Source organism: Haemorhous mexicanus, chromosome 5, assembly GCF_027477595.1.
Source record: "Haemorhous mexicanus isolate bHaeMex1 chromosome 5, bHaeMex1.pri, whole genome shotgun sequence".
NCBI classification, from domain to species: domain Eukaryota; kingdom Metazoa; phylum Chordata; class Aves; order Passeriformes; family Fringillidae; genus Haemorhous; species Haemorhous mexicanus.
In genome coordinates, this window is record NC_082345.1 from 44039707 (window position 1) to 44057191 (window position 17485).

General features: G+C 38.1%; 1 protein-coding gene across 2 annotated transcripts in view; it reads left to right on the forward strand.

The window, feature by feature from the left end:
- Positions 1-17485, forward strand: part of TAFA2 (TAFA chemokine like family member 2) — a 178207-nt gene that overhangs the window by 124824 nt on the left and 35898 nt on the right. For both annotated transcript variants that reach the window (XM_059847010.1, XM_059847009.1), the window contains exon 2: positions 4584-4690. In XM_059847010.1, coding sequence (XP_059702993.1) covers positions 4585-4690 — 106 coding nt within the window. In that variant the 5' untranslated portion in view covers position 4584. The remainder of the gene's footprint in view (positions 1-4583; positions 4691-17485) is intronic.

Below are 17485 nucleotides of genomic sequence, written 5' to 3' on the forward strand. Positions count from 1 at the left end.
TTTGTCTCTTAAGCATTTAGTCAGGATTCAGTAGAGAAATAGTTTTATGTATCTGTTTGTGAACACTTGTGTTCACAGGGTCTGTGTATTTGCAAAAGGCAAATGGACCTTACTGACAGTGAAACTTCCCACATAAGTAAAGGAATTAATGAATTTTTAACAACTTTAGAGAATCTGTTTTATGTAAAGAAAAGAAAAACAAGAAGCAATAGAGAAGAATGCCATTACTCGTAGGGAACATGAAAGTTTTATTTGTGTTTAAGCTTTTAAAGGAAGAATAAAAGCTATGTTTTCCTTTCAGTTTTTACTCCTCAACAACAAAGATAACATGAGTTTTTACTTCACCTAAAATTGGAAAGCAAGGCAGTTCAACACTGGTTGTACAATATAAGGTAATTCCCACGTGATTCTCCTTTAATTCTGAACTGTTGGCAAGGTGGCTGATCTCAAGTCCAGAAACAAAGAAGGAAGACAGTAGAGACACAAAAGCTTATGGATGCTACATTGAAAATACACACCTATGCATGGCATTTTCAGTGCAGCTGAATGGTTGGGCCCCATCTGCTGTTGAAAGTGGGCTGACAGCAAGGTGGAGCACTGACAAGGAGAGCCTGTGCAACACTGGAGTGTATTCACAGTTTGCTGTTGTTGAGCCACAGAGGGCAGAGGGAGGGATTTCTGCTGATGTGGCAGCTTGTGAAACTCCTCTGCAGCATCAGATATGGTTTCTCCCTGAGAAAAAAAAAAGTCCTGCAGTTTTTTTGTCACTAATCACTAAAACAGTCTATTCTTGAGTTCATGATACCAGGCTGGTGTTGGTCTCATGGAGTGTGCTTCAGGCAAAAGAAATCTTAGGGAGCAAAAGTAACAAATCCTATGAAGGAATCCTTGTGTTGTGGTGTCAGTGAAGAGCTGGGCACAACAGAGCCACCTCACACTCAGCCACTGCCTGTTTGAATTATGTGGGTGACATCTTTTTGTTATATTTTGAGTGTGTTCCTGAACCACAAAAGGAGCTATCTTTCCTTTTTCTTGCTTCAAAGCACATTGAAAAATGAACTCAAACACGGCAGACTTTCATGTCCTCTTTTGTGTGAAAGTGTAGAGAATTCCTTGGGTTTATTTCCAATATGTTAGGTTAGAAACTGAAGGAAATTCTTTGTTACACATAAAGCTCATGTGTAAAATTGATTTTCACATGTAGGTGTTTCCTATAGCAGGGCTATTGTCTGTTTTGATCAGCTTTGGCTTATGTGGCATTATTGAAGGTTGGATGTATCACACTGAGGGAGAGGTTCTGAAGAAAAGAAAGTAAATAAAAGAATAAATGTCTCCAAAAGAAAACTATTCCGGTTAATATCTATAGTTTGTCTGTGGAGCTCTGCATCACCTCTAGTAAAAGCAGACATCATTTCAGAGCTTATTTGTCCTACTTATCACAGCCAGTTTTGTTAGTGTAATAACACTACTGAAATGGGCTCAATTTTATTTCCTGGATGCACTTACCCGACATGGATCAGTGTTGCAAGAGGCTAATAGTTATTTCAGAGCTGAGGTCAAGTGCTACCTAGTCCCAGTGTCTTCTCAGCACCCTATCATGGGCTGTTTTGCAATTCTATAACAAAATAACCAGCATCAGGGTTTCAGAGCCCAGGTGATAATGCATGCAGTGAGATACTGAGCCTATCTCATGGCCTCTCTGTCCTCTCCTTCTTTTCTAGCTCTTGACTCACTTTGTCAATAACGTGCATCCATCCCAACCTCAGCTTCTTGGACTACAAACCCTTCATTTTTCGTTTCTAGGGCTGTGCTGCTGCAATGTGGTCCTTGTGTGTGTCAGGTCTTCTCATAGCAGAGAGCTTCACATCTTGTTTGTGCTTATACAGGCTCTTGCCTGACCACTGGGAGTGACAATGCACACAGTCACAGGTCTGGCTCTAGGTTGTATAGCATAATTACTTTGAAGGTTAACATCATCTTCCAGCTTTTTCTATTTGAACAGCTGTATGTTATGAAGGCTTTAACTGATCAGGGTTTTTTCTGTAGTTCTTCTGGTGGCCTCTGAACTATTAGTCCCAAACTGCTCCTTGCACTGATTTTTCTGTTAATTATGTTTATTATGAGACTATTACTAGGCACAGTTCAGATTTTAGTCCTTCTAAAGGTGAATACCACTAATAACTAGTGCAGAAAAATGTAATAGGCTTGTGGTGCAGAAAGTGATGAATAGTTTTTCTCATGATTGGGAAACCAAGCAATGGCAATGAGCCCAGATTTTCTGTGTCAAAGCTGAAACCCTTCCCTGACTTTGCAGAAAACAGTCTCACTCAGTGCTAGCTTACTCCTTTTTGGTGTGCTCAGCTGTGTGCAGGGGTTTGCATCTTCACTCTGCCATGCATCCTGAGGGCTGCTTTTCTCAGGCAGAGGGGCTGGTTTTCTCTCTTTCCCCTGCCACTACTCTTTTTCCTGAGGCATTTGCATTTTCTGATGTGCATTTGCTGCCAGTCTCACAGCACAGTGAGGGAATCTGGCATCAGCAGAATACAGGAAGAAACTGTATTAGACTCAACCTTGCTTTAATGGTGCAAGTCCCACAGGGTTTTGAGCGACGTTATGTAGGTGAGGAAGAAAGATTTGATTTTAATGAGAGATGACTTGGCACCAGCAGCATAACAGGTGCAGTATGAGAATCTAGAGTGAAAGAGTTAATTCATATTCTTTTCACAGAGATAGCTGTGAGAGAGCATATGCTGAATGTGCATTCTAGTCTCATTTTTTTTGTTCTTATTTACAGTGACAAAAAATGTATTTCCCTTTAGCTTTGAGTGCTTCATAAACCTGGAGCTGATGATGAATATGCAGTTTACACTCCAAAGGCACTGGAATCAGTGCAAGAAGGCAGACCTTAGAGTGGTTCACAGCACACTGTGGTCTCTGCTGTGATTATTAATCAGTCAGGCTTTCAGGGGCACATGCACCGATCTGGCTGCAGCACTTACTTACTCCTCTCTCCTTTTGCTTGATAAACGTGGTAGCTAAACCTCTGGGAAGCACATAATAAATGTGTGACTACTGTAAAAGAATGCTGAGCGCTGTTTGCTCTGAATTCATGTTTAAAAGGGTTTGGTGCACTCTTCAGTGGGCTCTTAGTTTCAGTCCTGTTTTCTTACAGACAGCCTGTTCATCAATCTCCTGGAGAGCAAGATTGGCAGTTCTGGGGGAAGGGGTCTGGTTTCAAGTCTGGAAGTCATAAGTGGAGTTGTGGGTTGTGTGTTGCCTTATCAGTGTGTGGTATTATACTGGAAAGAAATTTGCTGAAAGAAAAGGAATTGTTTTGAAGAAGTGGAAAATGATTTAAGACTTTCAACACATTACTGGTTAAATCTGTATTAGAGCAGTCTGCATTTCAGAGTTGTGGTTGCCCAAGATAGCACTGTACACAAGCAGAGGTGAAGAGATGCACTTGAATTCCTTTGGGTTTCTTATGAATACAATAGGAAACAAATGTGCAACCATAATGAAGTAAGGCATTTTTTTCTGCTCATAAAAACAATCTAGTTCCAGGCATTACAATACAGCAACAATTTTGTTCAAGTGATCAAATTTTCAACTTTTCTAGTATAAATGGTTTGAAATAGTTATCATTGTTCTATTGACCTATCAGCAGAAACATAACACTGTGTAGAGCTGTTTCATAGCCAGCTCCCTAGGGTTCTTCCACAGGGAAGAAGTGAGAGAAGGACTCATTACTGTATCTCTTGCCATTCTCTGCACAACTGTAATCCTTAAGCACTAGAGCCTACATGCCTGAACTTGTCTTTTTGGCAGGTGGAGGGGTATTTTGTCTTTGGAAGATGTTACTGAGAAATAAGTCATGTGCTATCTTGTGCTTGAACCACTCTGGTGGCTTGCTGTCACAGTGAAAACATCACTGAGAAGATGAGGGGAGCTCTGTGCAATTTCCCTAGGTGCAGTAAATCAGATATTTTCATTACCCAAAGGTAGTGAGGGAGAGGGTAGTGAATCTGCCCTGCTCTGCTTCATGATTCCAAACCCCTCAAGTCTTCCTAACAGGACTTCTCTGCAGGAGGATTGAGACATGAACTGAAGGTCTATTCAGATCTGCTATTGCCTTAGGACTTGGGGGCACAATCCAAAAAGAGCTGCAATCCCAAAAGTTAGAAGCACCACTGTATGATCAGAGACAACTGCAGGACCATGACTGGCTGCAGACACAGCAGTGGAACTGCTCAGTTTATCAAAGCCTGCTCAGAGATGCATGGGTTCATCCTTCTTGCCAGCTTTGGGGTCTGCTGTGCTTATGAACATTGTTTGTGCCCTGAGAGAAATTATGGTGATGCTGAATTCTCCTGTTACTGACAAGGGTGGAGGAGTGCTGTCAGACCAGGGTGGGAGGTTACTACTTTATGTACCTCATTAAGAGCTCAGCAGAATTTAAGGCTTTAAGATTGTGATCTGGACGCTTATAAAAACTTAGTCAATTGTCCTTAAATTAAGAAAAAAATATGTCTTTTTAAGAAATCTTAAGATAAATATCTAATTTTGTGTATTTTTGTTTTCAGGATGAATAAGAGATACTTACAGAAAGCAACAAAAGGAAAACTGCTAATAATAATATTTGTTGTAACACTGTGGGGGAAATTAGCATCTGGGGCAAATCATCATAAAGGTAAGAAATTCTGTTCTGTTCTATCATACTGTTGTGTCTGTGGCCTCCACCAACAAATTCAGAAGGGTCTGGTCTATGCAACCTTTCCTCCTCATGCAGATTTCTCCTGATACTGGTTCACTAATCAGTGAATTAGCGTTTCACTACATGCTAAAAAAGGGTAATAAAATAAAAAAAATGGTGAGTATATTTTGTCTCATAAAAATAGTTATCAGCAGATATATATGATGCAAATAAATTCCTGGAATGAACCCTAGAAAGAAATAATTTTTAGTAGCTTATATGATGTTTCTGTGTGCAGTTTTCTACCAAGATTAACTTCATGGATAATGTGTATTAAATGAGATTGTTTCATCATCAAAAAAGACTGCCAGTTTGCAATATTGTCTGGTTTCTATGCTTTCCTCTTAAAACCTGAGCAGGAACTTTTTGTGACAATGTGAGATTTGTTTCCTCTTGGTTGTTCCAGCCTTTAGTATGTATAAATACACACAGCACAAGCAGTGATGGATTATTTAATTTTGTAAAAATGTTTTTTTTTTTTCCATGGGTGTTTCTGTTAACCCTAACACAAGAAGCAAGCTCTCCAGATTCCCAAACAAATGCCTTCTTATAGACTAATAGGACTTCAAATGTGATCTGCAGTATAACAGGCTTTTGAACTCCATTTCTCATCATCATATAGTGTCTGTTGGCTTTTTATACAAGATCAGAATAAGCTCTAACAACCTGGATACAGCAAGGGTGGGACACGAACATTGCCACAAGCTAAGGAGTTAAACCCAGAGGAAGGATTAAAAAAAACCCAGTTAGTTGATTTCTCTGGTTCCATGTACATTTTACAATGTTCAGGCATATAGGATTTTATGAGCAGGTATTTTTATATATCAAGCTGCTAGATATTTTTCTGTTGTCTGAAGATGCCTTTCTTCAAAATGACCCTCTGACTAAGGACTTCAGGATGCAGAGACACTTATGTAAAGTCTTCAACCAGTTGCAATTTGCAGACAAAACTGCAGAATCTGATGTGGTCCAGCGGGCCACCAGGTGGGTGTCATGCCAGAGGAGAGCTGTGCTGATATCCTTTCCTCAGCCTCATTCCCCCTCCAAACCACAGCACAGATTTCTGCTGTGGCTTCCCGGTTTAGTTGTCTATTGGAAAAGAGCCAAGATATCCTAGCCTGCATTCAGAATTCTTTTGCTTTGATTATTTCTCTTTAAACATCCAAAAAGCCAATATCCAGACCATTTTGATTCCATGTGCAAGGGCTGGTCAAGCTGTGCTTGCTTCTGTGCAATTCAAACTTTGCCAAAGTATGCTTGCTGGACTTTTTGGAAAACTGATGAGTAAAACCTATCACCATGTATTTCATAGAAACAAATTACAACCATAAGGACTATTTTGGGATTTAGTGCTTCATAATTGAGAAAAAAAAAAAAATCCACCACCAATTGTAGCTTAACTGTGCAAGGGAAACTCCAGCAGAACTATACATTGATTATCTGGACAGTGTTGTTTAAACCTCAGCCTTAGAGCAGAGATAACTTAAGGAATATTTAATTTAATTTTTTAGATAAAAAAGTGCATGGCCCCGTTTAAAAATGAGGTTATTTGCTGAAGGGTCTTCTTTATATTCCTGTAAGCCAACAAAAAGCTCCTTTTTCTTTCATTTGTATCTTTTCATGTCTTTAACAAACTATATGAAGTTTTGCAGAAAAAATAATGACAACCATGACTTGAGTATTTAATTTGGAAAAGCAGCTACTTTACCTGTTCAATTTCTTTTGGAAAGAAAAAATATTCAGAAATATTTTGGCTTGTGGATTTAGAAAATCAGCTGCACTCACTATACTGGGGATTTAAAAAAACCCACCAAAACTCAGAGCTATGCAGCTCAGTTACCATTGATTTCCAAAGGTACTGTACTGGGAGTTTGAATTCCCATTGTGTCATAGAAAATCTTCCCCCTGCTCTCATGGCAAAAATGGAGGTAAGGTACATTGAAGGAGAACTTGATGCTGTTCACCTTTGCATGGAGTTCCCAAATACTGAGAAACATGTGAGTTTTTTCAGCACTAATTATCCCTAGCATCATTAATCTTCATTTATAGAAGTCCTTACTAACATATTGACATGACAAACCCTTAATGACTTTGAAGGAGCCCCTACAATTCCAAAAATCAATAATCTGCATTTTAAAAAAATCTTTATTTTCCTATTGACTTACTCATCTTATTCACTAGTTGCACTAACTATCAAACCCATGTCTTTTTCAGAAAGCTATTGTTAAGAAAAAGTACAAGAAGAAAAAGATCATCTGTGTGTGAAAAATTGTTTAATGAGCATTCTGCTCTCCAGGCAGACTTCAGGAGGAATATAAACAGATGATTCTGACAGGCTATGAGTAGGCTTGTTGTGCTTCTTTCTGGGATATGGCACAAACGAAAACACCCAAGTCAGCAGCAAGAAAAATAGAGGCCAAGGCAGGGCATGGGAGCCAAGGCTCTGAGGACCAATTGAGCAACAGGGTTACAAGCTGGGATTTCAGATTACCTCTTGTCAGTGTGATGTGTGTGGGTGCCAAATCCACCCCTCTTTCTCTTGAGAAGTCTGGTTTGAAGAGATTTCTGCTGCCATTATCTTGACTGATGGCTGGAGTTTCATCATTCTGGACAGTAAGTCCAAGAGCTAAGAATGTTAAACAGTGTTTGAAACAACACAAATCCTGCTCTTTTTATTTTTTTTTTTTTAATTTTTTTTTACTGTGCACAGGATTACAAGTTCTTCAGCTTGATTCCTGCCTGTGCACATGCTTATATTCCATTTATCCTGTCTTCTGTAAAAAAACCCAGTAACTTTGCTTTTTTTTTCATTTTGCTGTGGAAGCTGATACCATGGTGATGGGTGCCTTACCCAAGCACATGCACCTGAGAATCAGCTTGCAGTACCAGAAGCATTTGTGCTGCAGTAGCTACATATGAGGAGAGAGGTATATCAATCTCCAAAAGGATGCTGTCAAGTATATGAGTTGAAAAACTGATAAAGACTAATCCTGATCCTCCTACACATTGCCAGCCCTTGGAAAACAAACAAACCTGTACAAACATACAGTGTTTGCTGGCAGATATGGCAGGCAGGCATCAGTTCAGCATCACTGACTTTATGCTATTTCTGTCATAGGGAGCATGAATTGATTTGATGACCATTGCATCACAGCCCGTGTTTAAGCTGTCAAGTGTTGAACTGGTCCTTTTGACAAAAAAAAATCTGTTGATACCCCCTTACAAGCACTCCTTTCTAGAGAAGAGACTACTGTGGCACAAATTTCTACCCTAAAATTAAAAACTCTTTCAAAATACATAAATCTATGAACTTTTTGATCACTAAGGCTTTTTAAAATCGATAATGCAATAAAATATTCTAATTAAATGAAGAGTGCTTTTGAATCTAAGTAAAGGTTAATATTTCTCAAAATGCAAAACAATAAATTTAACATTAGTTTTAAATCCTGGAAAAATAAGAAGTAACTTAAAAATATGGCTAATGGGGAATGCTTACATGCCAGAAGGAATTAGTTACAGAACCAGAAAACACTCTAGGTAGATAAGTAATTGAATATTTTCCGACTTATCATGAAAAGTCATGATAATTTATTTTCATTTAAAAAAAGTCACTCAGAAGCTGAACTTATTCATCTGGTGCCTATTATATAGATAAACTAAACTATTGGATGAGATGCAGAATTGCTGCTCCTACTTGTCTGTGAATTTGCACTAAATTAGAGGTCCAAGGGAACGCCTTTCTATTCACAAGGAGATAATGAATTTTGGTTTCTCCTTGCAGAGGAGGAGCTGTTCCAAAATCCAGCTGAATGAAGGAGCCCCTAAAGTTGGTGGTTAGGTCACCCTTCTCGAGTGGGTCTGCCTTTCTCAGCTGCCTTGCTGAGGCAGGAACGCTGCTGGCAGCAGTGCTGTGATGTAGCCTGTGGCACACCTGCCCGGAGTTTGGGAATGGGTATGACTATGAGGAGTAAGAAACTGCATTCCTAAGGTTTTGAGGCTTTGTCTAGGTAAGACTAGAGAATAGCCCTAATGGTTTCATAGGGGATCTCTGAAGTATTCAAACTTTCTGTAGAAATACCTTCATCATGAGGTTATAGGGATTTGGTATGGATTTATATTTGTCCTTTCTGTTGAGGATTTTACAGTGTGTAGAAGACAGCATTCATAATGCAGAAATAGACGGCATTTGTATTAAATTTAAAAACAAAAAGTAGCCTCAGTGCAGAGTACAGAAACCAGATAGAAGACATTTCTTCTTCCACCTAAGTAACCACTAGAGAACCACATGCTCCCTCTTGTTTTCCTTTGAGTGAGCTGAGGGAGCCCGATTAGAGGTAATGCCATTCTTTGGGCACATAAGATACTGGTTTGAACTGTGAGCTACAGAGGGCACCAAATTCAGGTCTCCCACTTCCACTCTGGGGGCTCTAATACAAGGGGTAAGCAGATGCAGCACTGTCCTTTCCTCAGTTTGCACTTTTTTGAAGTACCAGTACTGTAACATTTGTTGAGGCATCTGACCCTGCTGATAAATTCATCTTCAGGTTGTGTGGACCTGTCAAAGGACAGAAGAGTTCTGCACATTCCCAGATTCTTTACTGGAATTAGAAAATAAAATGTCCAATATTTAAATGAGGAAAGTTACAGGCATGAGGAGGAATGTGTGTGGGTGCCATAGGAGCTGCCAGGTGAGGCTGGAAATTGCTGGGTAGGGTCTGTCAGAATATTACATGGACACATCCACTCATGTATTATTTTTCTGTCAGTCCTGCTTCATTCAAAAACTCTTTTGTCATATTCGCTGTCTCAAACATGGACCATCTTATCTCTTGTAGAAGTTTGGCCCAGAGATAAATTCTTTTAAATGAGAGTGCTTTGTGTGCAGCTTTCACTAACCTAATTCGAAGTGTAATTAATGTTTAAATATAGAAACAAAGGAAGATGATAGTTATTTTAGCAGGCATAGAGAAGATAGATATTAGATGTTCTTATCTAGCTTGAGCCTCATTTGAAAGTTTCAGTCATCAGGATCAGAACCTAATCCAAAAATTGCCATTTCCTTGAAGATAAAATAGAACAGTCAGTCAAAAACTTTTGTCTCAGTATCTGTCACTGCAATCTAAAATGTTAATACCATATCTGTTAGAATTCAGGAGATAACATTCCTTGGCCTTCTGCCAGGATCTAAAGGGAAAAAGGAGCTCTTATTGCTAAGGTGCCAGTAGTTCTGATGGTTCACTAGGACATGGGTGCAGAAGTCATTGCAATAGCAGAGTTGTGCCTATTTCTTCCCTGTGCTGCCACCTCCATCACAGCAAATGTCTGCTTTCATTTTTACCCCATTTCCTCCATCACCTTGGCTGTGAATCCTGTCTGTCCTTGAAGCAGCCATGGTGGGACAAGTTCCAGCATTGCAATGATGCATCATGCAGTTTCCCTAATACTGATCCCTTAAAAATATTTCTGTTTATATTTGGCAAGTAGTATGGCTTCTTGAGGTTTTTCTGAGAAAAGGAAAAGGGCAAGGTTTTTTTTTGGGAGCCTTGTAATCCCTTTGCCAAATTTTTATTAACTTGCCACAAGTAAGTACCCAGGGTAATTTTCTTAAATTTCTCAGGTTTTATATTGTGGAATAAAGAAGATGATTGCAAAAAGTTAGATTCTTGTAAAAGTTATATAGTTGATTTTACAGTTTCAAATTCCAAACTTTTTAATATTTTAATTTATAGTAATGCTATCTTCCTTTAGATAACTGTCCTATCAATCAAATGTTTCTTTAGCCACTTTCTGTCTCAGAAGATTAAACTTTCCTATACTTCTTTGTTAAAAAAATATTGTAAGGTCATAGCACTGAAAAAGGCTTATTCTTCTTTTACTTGCTCCTATCATGAGTAAATGTGGACTTTTTCCTAATACTGGAATCAGACCCACTTTCCCAGTTTTATATTCTTGGTCTCAAATTCCTCCAGTAGAGTTGTTATGTGTACTGAGTAATACATGCTTCTAGATTTCTTTATTCTTATGCCTAGGAAAACAGAGTGATTACATTTGCATGTCACAGTTTTTACTAGAATCATAAAAGAGCATGAAATAAATTGTTATGCAGTATAGTCTCTTGGATCTGTGGATCAGAATTTTTATTTATTGTTAACTTTTTAAGTGCCCAATTAATGTAGCACATAGTCATGTATATTTTTGTTAGCCTTTCCATATTTAAAATATTATTTTCTGGGCTTGCAGTTATATTCTGAATTTTTCATTTGCCTAAATGTATGTCATGTCATAGAGAATGTCTTAAATAAAGAAGTTAGATGCAGCTGTGATCAGGAAGGAAGAGAAGGACTGTTTAGTGACCTGGAGACACCTGTCATACATCATGGAGCAGGATGCTGTGCCACAGCACACCATGGTGTTGCTGCAGTTGCCTGTGCCCACTCTCCAGAACCTTCCCTCTTTCTTAAAACAATTTTACTCATTGAGCCTACTGGCTGCGCTGGCCTTTAAGAGGATCCTTCCCGTACAGATATGTAATATAGGAGTTGTAAACAGGACAATTGTTACAAAATTTTAAAGGTAAATATCAGATGAGTTTACACAAATAAACCTTTTGAGGAAATGTCATTTTCTGTCTCTATATAAATACTTGATTCTGGTAACTAAAGTCTACTGAATTACTCTGAGAATGTGAATCCTTATGTGCAGGAAAGCTCTGCATGTACTTATGGCTGAAGTTTCCAGCCTTGGGATTGGACATGAAATGTAGAAAAGGCAGTGTTTAGATCTTCTGATGGCTTTGGAGCCAATGCTTGGATTATCTTGAGATATATTGGACAGTCATGACAAGTTTATATCCAAGACCCTGAAATCAGTTTTCTGTGGTAGAGAAATCAAGCAGATTTTTCTCCACTAGTGTGACAATTTATTTTTTCCTGTCTTTTTTCCTTGAAGAAATACGTCTGGGATTATCCAAAAAGATTTTAATTGAAAAGAAAATCTGAGTAGTTTACAGTTTCCTTTATATTGTATATTTTGGAAATGTAACATTTTAAGATCATACCATTTTTATAAATCAAATATAATGAGTCAATATCATGTTATAATTACAGTCTGATCCTTAACAGTGTGCATGTGGAACTAGATAATCTTTAAGGCCCCTTACACCACAAACCACATGTGTAAAATTACTGTAATGGCAGGATTGGAACCGATTCTGTCTTCAAAGTCAACATCTGCTTTCCTGTGTGGAGGATGTATATGTTGGAGTGCCACTATTAAGTTTTTTGCACTGTCCCTTAGACTTTCCCATGTACATTCCATACAACCAACAGTGCCTGTCCCATACGTGTGCTGGTGCCTACTGCATACCCCATAATCCAACTCAAAGGATTTCACATACTCAGATTGTTTGGTCTGTGCCTAAAAAAAGCACATCCCACGTAGAGATTATTCCTATAACATTCAGGGCATATGTTAATCTGATTTTCATTTGTATTAATTTTCTGCTGCTGATGTATAAAGACTGTGCCCTTCTCTCTTGACACTCTTCACTGAATTTACTCAACAACAGTGTTAGTAATTGCTTGTACAATGTCATATTTTAGAACAGCTGTTCTTTAGTCATACAGGTGCCAAGGAAACATTCAGAAGCAGTCAGCTGTTCTGGGAAGTATCCATAGAAAAATATTTTCCTTGCTTTAGTATGCAGTTTATAAAGTTTCTGAGCAAAAAAATTGAGTTGTGTTCACTGTGGGGCTGAGGAAATTTACTGTTTTAAGGCTCACTGGGGCAGTCTTTCTCTGCAATAGAGAGTTAGAATTATAGAATGAAAGAAATTTTTAGGTGGGAAAAGGCCTTTGAGGTTGAGGGTCCAGCCATAAAAGACTCAATGCAAATTTGTAAAATTCATAATCATGTCAGAAGACAATGTGTATATGTATGCATATGTGTGTAAGAGGTATGAGAGACTTGGGTGAAAGAGGAAAATGCAAGGTCATAACTGCTGAAATAGCTTACATGGACCATTTTAGTTTTTTAAGTGCTTATAATTTATTTACGGGAGTTTCACAAAGTAGTGGTGATTTTCAAAACTAACTGAAAACTCAGGGAATTTTCCACAACATTTAGTTTTAGGCATCTCTTCTAGATTCTCTGAAACAGCCTTCAGAGCTCATTCCTTTCAAGAAGTGAGAACTCATGCTTTAAGTGTAAGTGTGAATTCTTCCCTGAATTCCTATATCACATAATTTACAAACTGTTGGACAGCTTCTGGAACTTTTGGAAAGTCTCTTAGCAGGAGGACTCGGTTTGGATGTTGTTCCTTCATCTGGCTAAAAGTTCTTCTCCTGTATCAGGGTGCTAATGTCTGAATAAAATTCTAAAGGTCTTATTTTATTTCTAATTTTCAAGTAGAGTCTCATTTTGCAGTTCAGAAGCCAGTGAAATCTGGTCTGTGACAGATTTATTTATATCTGTGTATCATTCTTCAAATGTCATTCTGTTGAAAAAAAAGGTTTAGCTGTTAAACCTGGATTTTATATTTGTTAAATTTCTCCTTGTTGAGCAAAAATACACAGAATCAGAGAATCGTTGATGTGGGGAGGACCTTTGGAGAGCATCTAGGTTCACCTGGAGCAGGTTACACAGGGCAGGTCTCAAAAATCTCCAGAGAAGGAGGCTCCACAACCTCTCTGCACAGCCTGTGCTAATGGTCTGATTTAATTAAAACTTTTAGAGAGATGCTTCTGCCTGAATTAAAGTGCAAATGAGATCATACGTTGAAGTCAATAGTATGGATTTTATTTAACAGTAAATATGAGGTAGAAATAGTAAAAGAGGGGGGAGGGGTGGGAGAGAAAAATGGTGACAGAGGGACAGATTAGGTAGAAAATGTCACCATTCTATGGTACCTGATGGTGTCCCATTGATCCTCTTTGGTTTTATTGGTGGTGAGGGTCCCCTGAAACAGAGTTCAGTGGATTAATACATGTTCAGGCAAGGTGGGAACCCCCAGGTGACTCTCCCTGGGGAGACAAGTTTGCCACTGTCTCTTGCAACAGACTCTGGATCTGTTGTGCCACTTTGATCATGTGTAGTCTCCTGGTGCAAAAAAATCCTTCATAACAATCTTTAAGCCATTAACCATAACATTTCAGTCTCTCACAAACTCTCACAGGAAAGCAATTTTTCATCAGATTCAGACTGAATTTCCTGTTTCAGTTTCTATTTGTTGTCCCCTGTCCCGTCACTGGGAACCACTGAACAGTCTGGCTCCATCCTCTTGGCAGCAGCCCTTAAGATATTTGTGTGCATGCAGAGAAAGTCTGGAAGAATTGTTAAATTTGCAAGGAAATAGTAGTGAAATCCTGACCATCCCTTTGGGAGTGTGAAATTACCATTTATCTGTGGCCAAGAAAAACCCACTTCTCTACTTGGATGGGAGCAAAGCCATGGCATGCTTACTGAAGGATGGGCACTGGCTTGGGGGTTCAGGTGACAGAAAGCAGGAAAATCATAAAAGAGCAGTCTGCCTGCTGCAGCTCTCTTTTACCAGGCTGAGCAAGAATTCTGTCTGTAATGATGAGGAGGCTGAGGCAGGAGCTGCCAAGTCTGTCTTGTTCTTTTTTCCCCATAGATTTGTATAACTCTTGTACTCAAATTGTTCTCAAGTAAATGCAGTAGACTTAGAATTCCTTTTTGCAAGATACTTCTGGCTTCAATATCAAGTGCCCTTGAATGACTGAAGTATAAACCTGAATGTGTGTGTTATTTTGGGTGAATGCAGAGCTGCAGAAAGGATATACACAACAAAAGTATTCTGTTAAGATCAACACAAATCCTGTGTGCATTGTGCCATTGTATTTTCAGGCGCAGGTTATTAGAATGGCTTCAGCTGAGTCTATGCTCCAGAGCAGTATGTGAGAGGAGAGCTGTCTGAATTACTGAGAAGGTCAGAAGCGTTCTGGATCCAGGTTTTGAACCCAAAGCTATGTATGTGTCTGATGAGTGGGGTGTGAGCATGAACCACCTCAGCCTGTAGCTCTGTCTCAGTGAATAGAACCGATCATAGAAAAGACCAAAACCATCAATAGATTCCTTCAGTGAGCTGAAAGACTGAGGAAAAACCAAAGTTTTAAAAATCTGACAGATAGCAAAAAGTATTGTACCTGTGAAAAACACAATGAGGATATTTCTTAAGTAAAAAACTTATTTAAAACTTTGTTCAATTTTGTTCTATTTTGTAAATATGCTACTGATAGAAAAAAATATTACTACTGCTAAACTTTCATCTAAGATGCATTGGCATGTGTCAGATTAACGGTGGAAATTTTGTGAAATGGAACCCAGAAGGTGTGCTAACTGCTACACACCGCAGAGTGGAAAGTAAATATATATCCAGTGAGTGAATATTGAGTAAAGAAGCATCTGGAAGAAATGGGAATTTTGGATTCTTAATTGCTTCATTCACCCCAGAACATCTGCCAGAGGTATTAAGAGCAAAAATGACTATATCTGAGAGAAGATAAAAGTTTAAATAAGGAAGGGGGAAGAGTAATTTTGTGCCATCTTGTTACACTGCTGCACACTGTGCATGTGAAAGCTGTTTAAATTTCTTTTTTTCCTGCTAGTTTTGGTTAAAAATCATCTCAGGAGAGTTAAAATATTTTCCCTATGTCTGTGTTTATGTTTTAAAAACCTGTGAAAACCCAGAAAATCTCAGTTAGGAAAAGCAAATGGTACATATTTTCTCCTTTACTGTTACAAAACATTGCATCCTAGAAAGGTGTGTTGCAGAAGACAAAGGGCATCCTGCAGAGGTTGTGCCCTGGAAACATCTGAGGAAAGAATTAACCTTTTATCCTCCTTAGGGCACTCCTGTTCATGGTAGGGTTTAGATGATCACCAGTCCTGGGAATGTCTCCTGGGGGATTGCAGGAATGAAGTGCACTCAGGCCCTCTGCCTAATGTTAGAGAAGAAGATGGGATTGGACACAAACAGCTAGAAAGTGGGGAAGTAGGAGGAGCCCCATTACACAGTGGTCTTAGCTCATGAATTTCATGACTTTCCAGTTTTTGCCCTGCTAATTGCAAGATGCATTTTCTGCAAAGACATTCAAGGAGAGAACACACAGTTTCATTTTCTTCCCTTCTTTTGTCACATCACTGTCATTAGATTTTCCTGGGTTTACTCTGAAAAACAGCTTGTAAAGAGGAACATGACTGAAGAGCATAGCCACCGGGGGGGTAGGTATATTCTCCTTCACAAGTGTGCAAGAAAGTAAATTTTTCAGTACTTTTCTCCAAGCGCTAGAGAAAAAGAAAGAATTTTCAAACTGATGTAATTTGAAATTTTCTTTCAAAAAACCTCAAAAGAGCAAACTAAAAGAATGACTGCATATTGTTGACAATAAAAATACCATACTCTAAAACCACTGTTTCTTAGTTGTAGAAGTATCAAAAAATGTTCAGAAACAGTCAGCTATTATTGGAAACAGAAAAGCACAAAAATATTTGAATTAGTTTGAACTAAGACCTACAGTGATAGGTCTTAGTTATATATAAACAACCTTGGTTTGTGTTAAAGGCCTTTAGAACTTAGGTGCTTCATATTTTTTCTGAAAGTGAGAGCAAAACTAAATTAAAATACTCTGAATGGCCTGTGAAAATCATACTCTTATTTTTGCAGTACATGTGATTTATTTCAACACAGGCAACATATTAGCCTCATTATTTCTTCGTCTTCCTGAAATAAACACTGTTAGTCTGTTTAGACAATAGGACACTATTGACAGTAATTCCTGTAAGTATTTTTAAACATAATGATTTTGCTGAAGGAAATATATTTCTCAACTGTAATTCTTGTTTCTATTTTCAAATACAAATTAGCCTAATGAACATTTTTAACCTAGATATGCAATAAATCCTGTGAAGAGCTCCCATTTAAAACTGTCGTACTAAATAATGGTGTATGGGGAAAAAAAAAAGTAAAAGGTCCCACTAATCAGACTGTTTTTGCCTGCCAGAAAAGCTCTCCTAAAATCTATCTTTAGAACAGATCTGTAGGAGTGATTATAAACTAATTTGCTTTTCTGCTGGGTGCTAGGAATACAACAGTCTACACTTAAGCAGCATTATGACCCACACTAAAAATGTAGGAAAATGCCAAATTATGGCTTATCCTAATAGAGTTATTGTAAAAAAGGGGTATTAAACTATAAAATATCACTCAATTTTTCATAACAATAATCATTAGGGGGTAACAATTTCAAAATTCAATATTTTTAAAGCCTATTTTTATGCTTTTTCGGCATTTTTTACTTTATTTTATTGAAAAGTCCCCTAGGTTTATGCACAGCAATTATGAATAATTAAAGGGAAGATAGATGGGAAAATGAGATTTGTTTCTTACAGACGACCTGGAGAAAAATGTAGAAATGTTACTTTAGGGCTGGGATTTAAAAGATCCAGATTCTGTGTATTTTTGTGTCCCTTTATTAATACAATGAAGAAACAAATCGATTATGTATTTTAAATCCAGGATGTCTGAGTCCTCTTAGTTTATCTCTCTTTTTTCTTTTTTCTTTGAAGGAGAAAATTCACTCTTTAAGCAGAGCTTTGAAAATCAGTCTTGATAAGCTACTACCATAACTAGTGAAGTTTTAAAAGCTCCTAAAATAAAAACTAAGGGAGTGTGTTTCTTTCTCTGACTCAAGTGGTCTATTTTGACCTGCACGT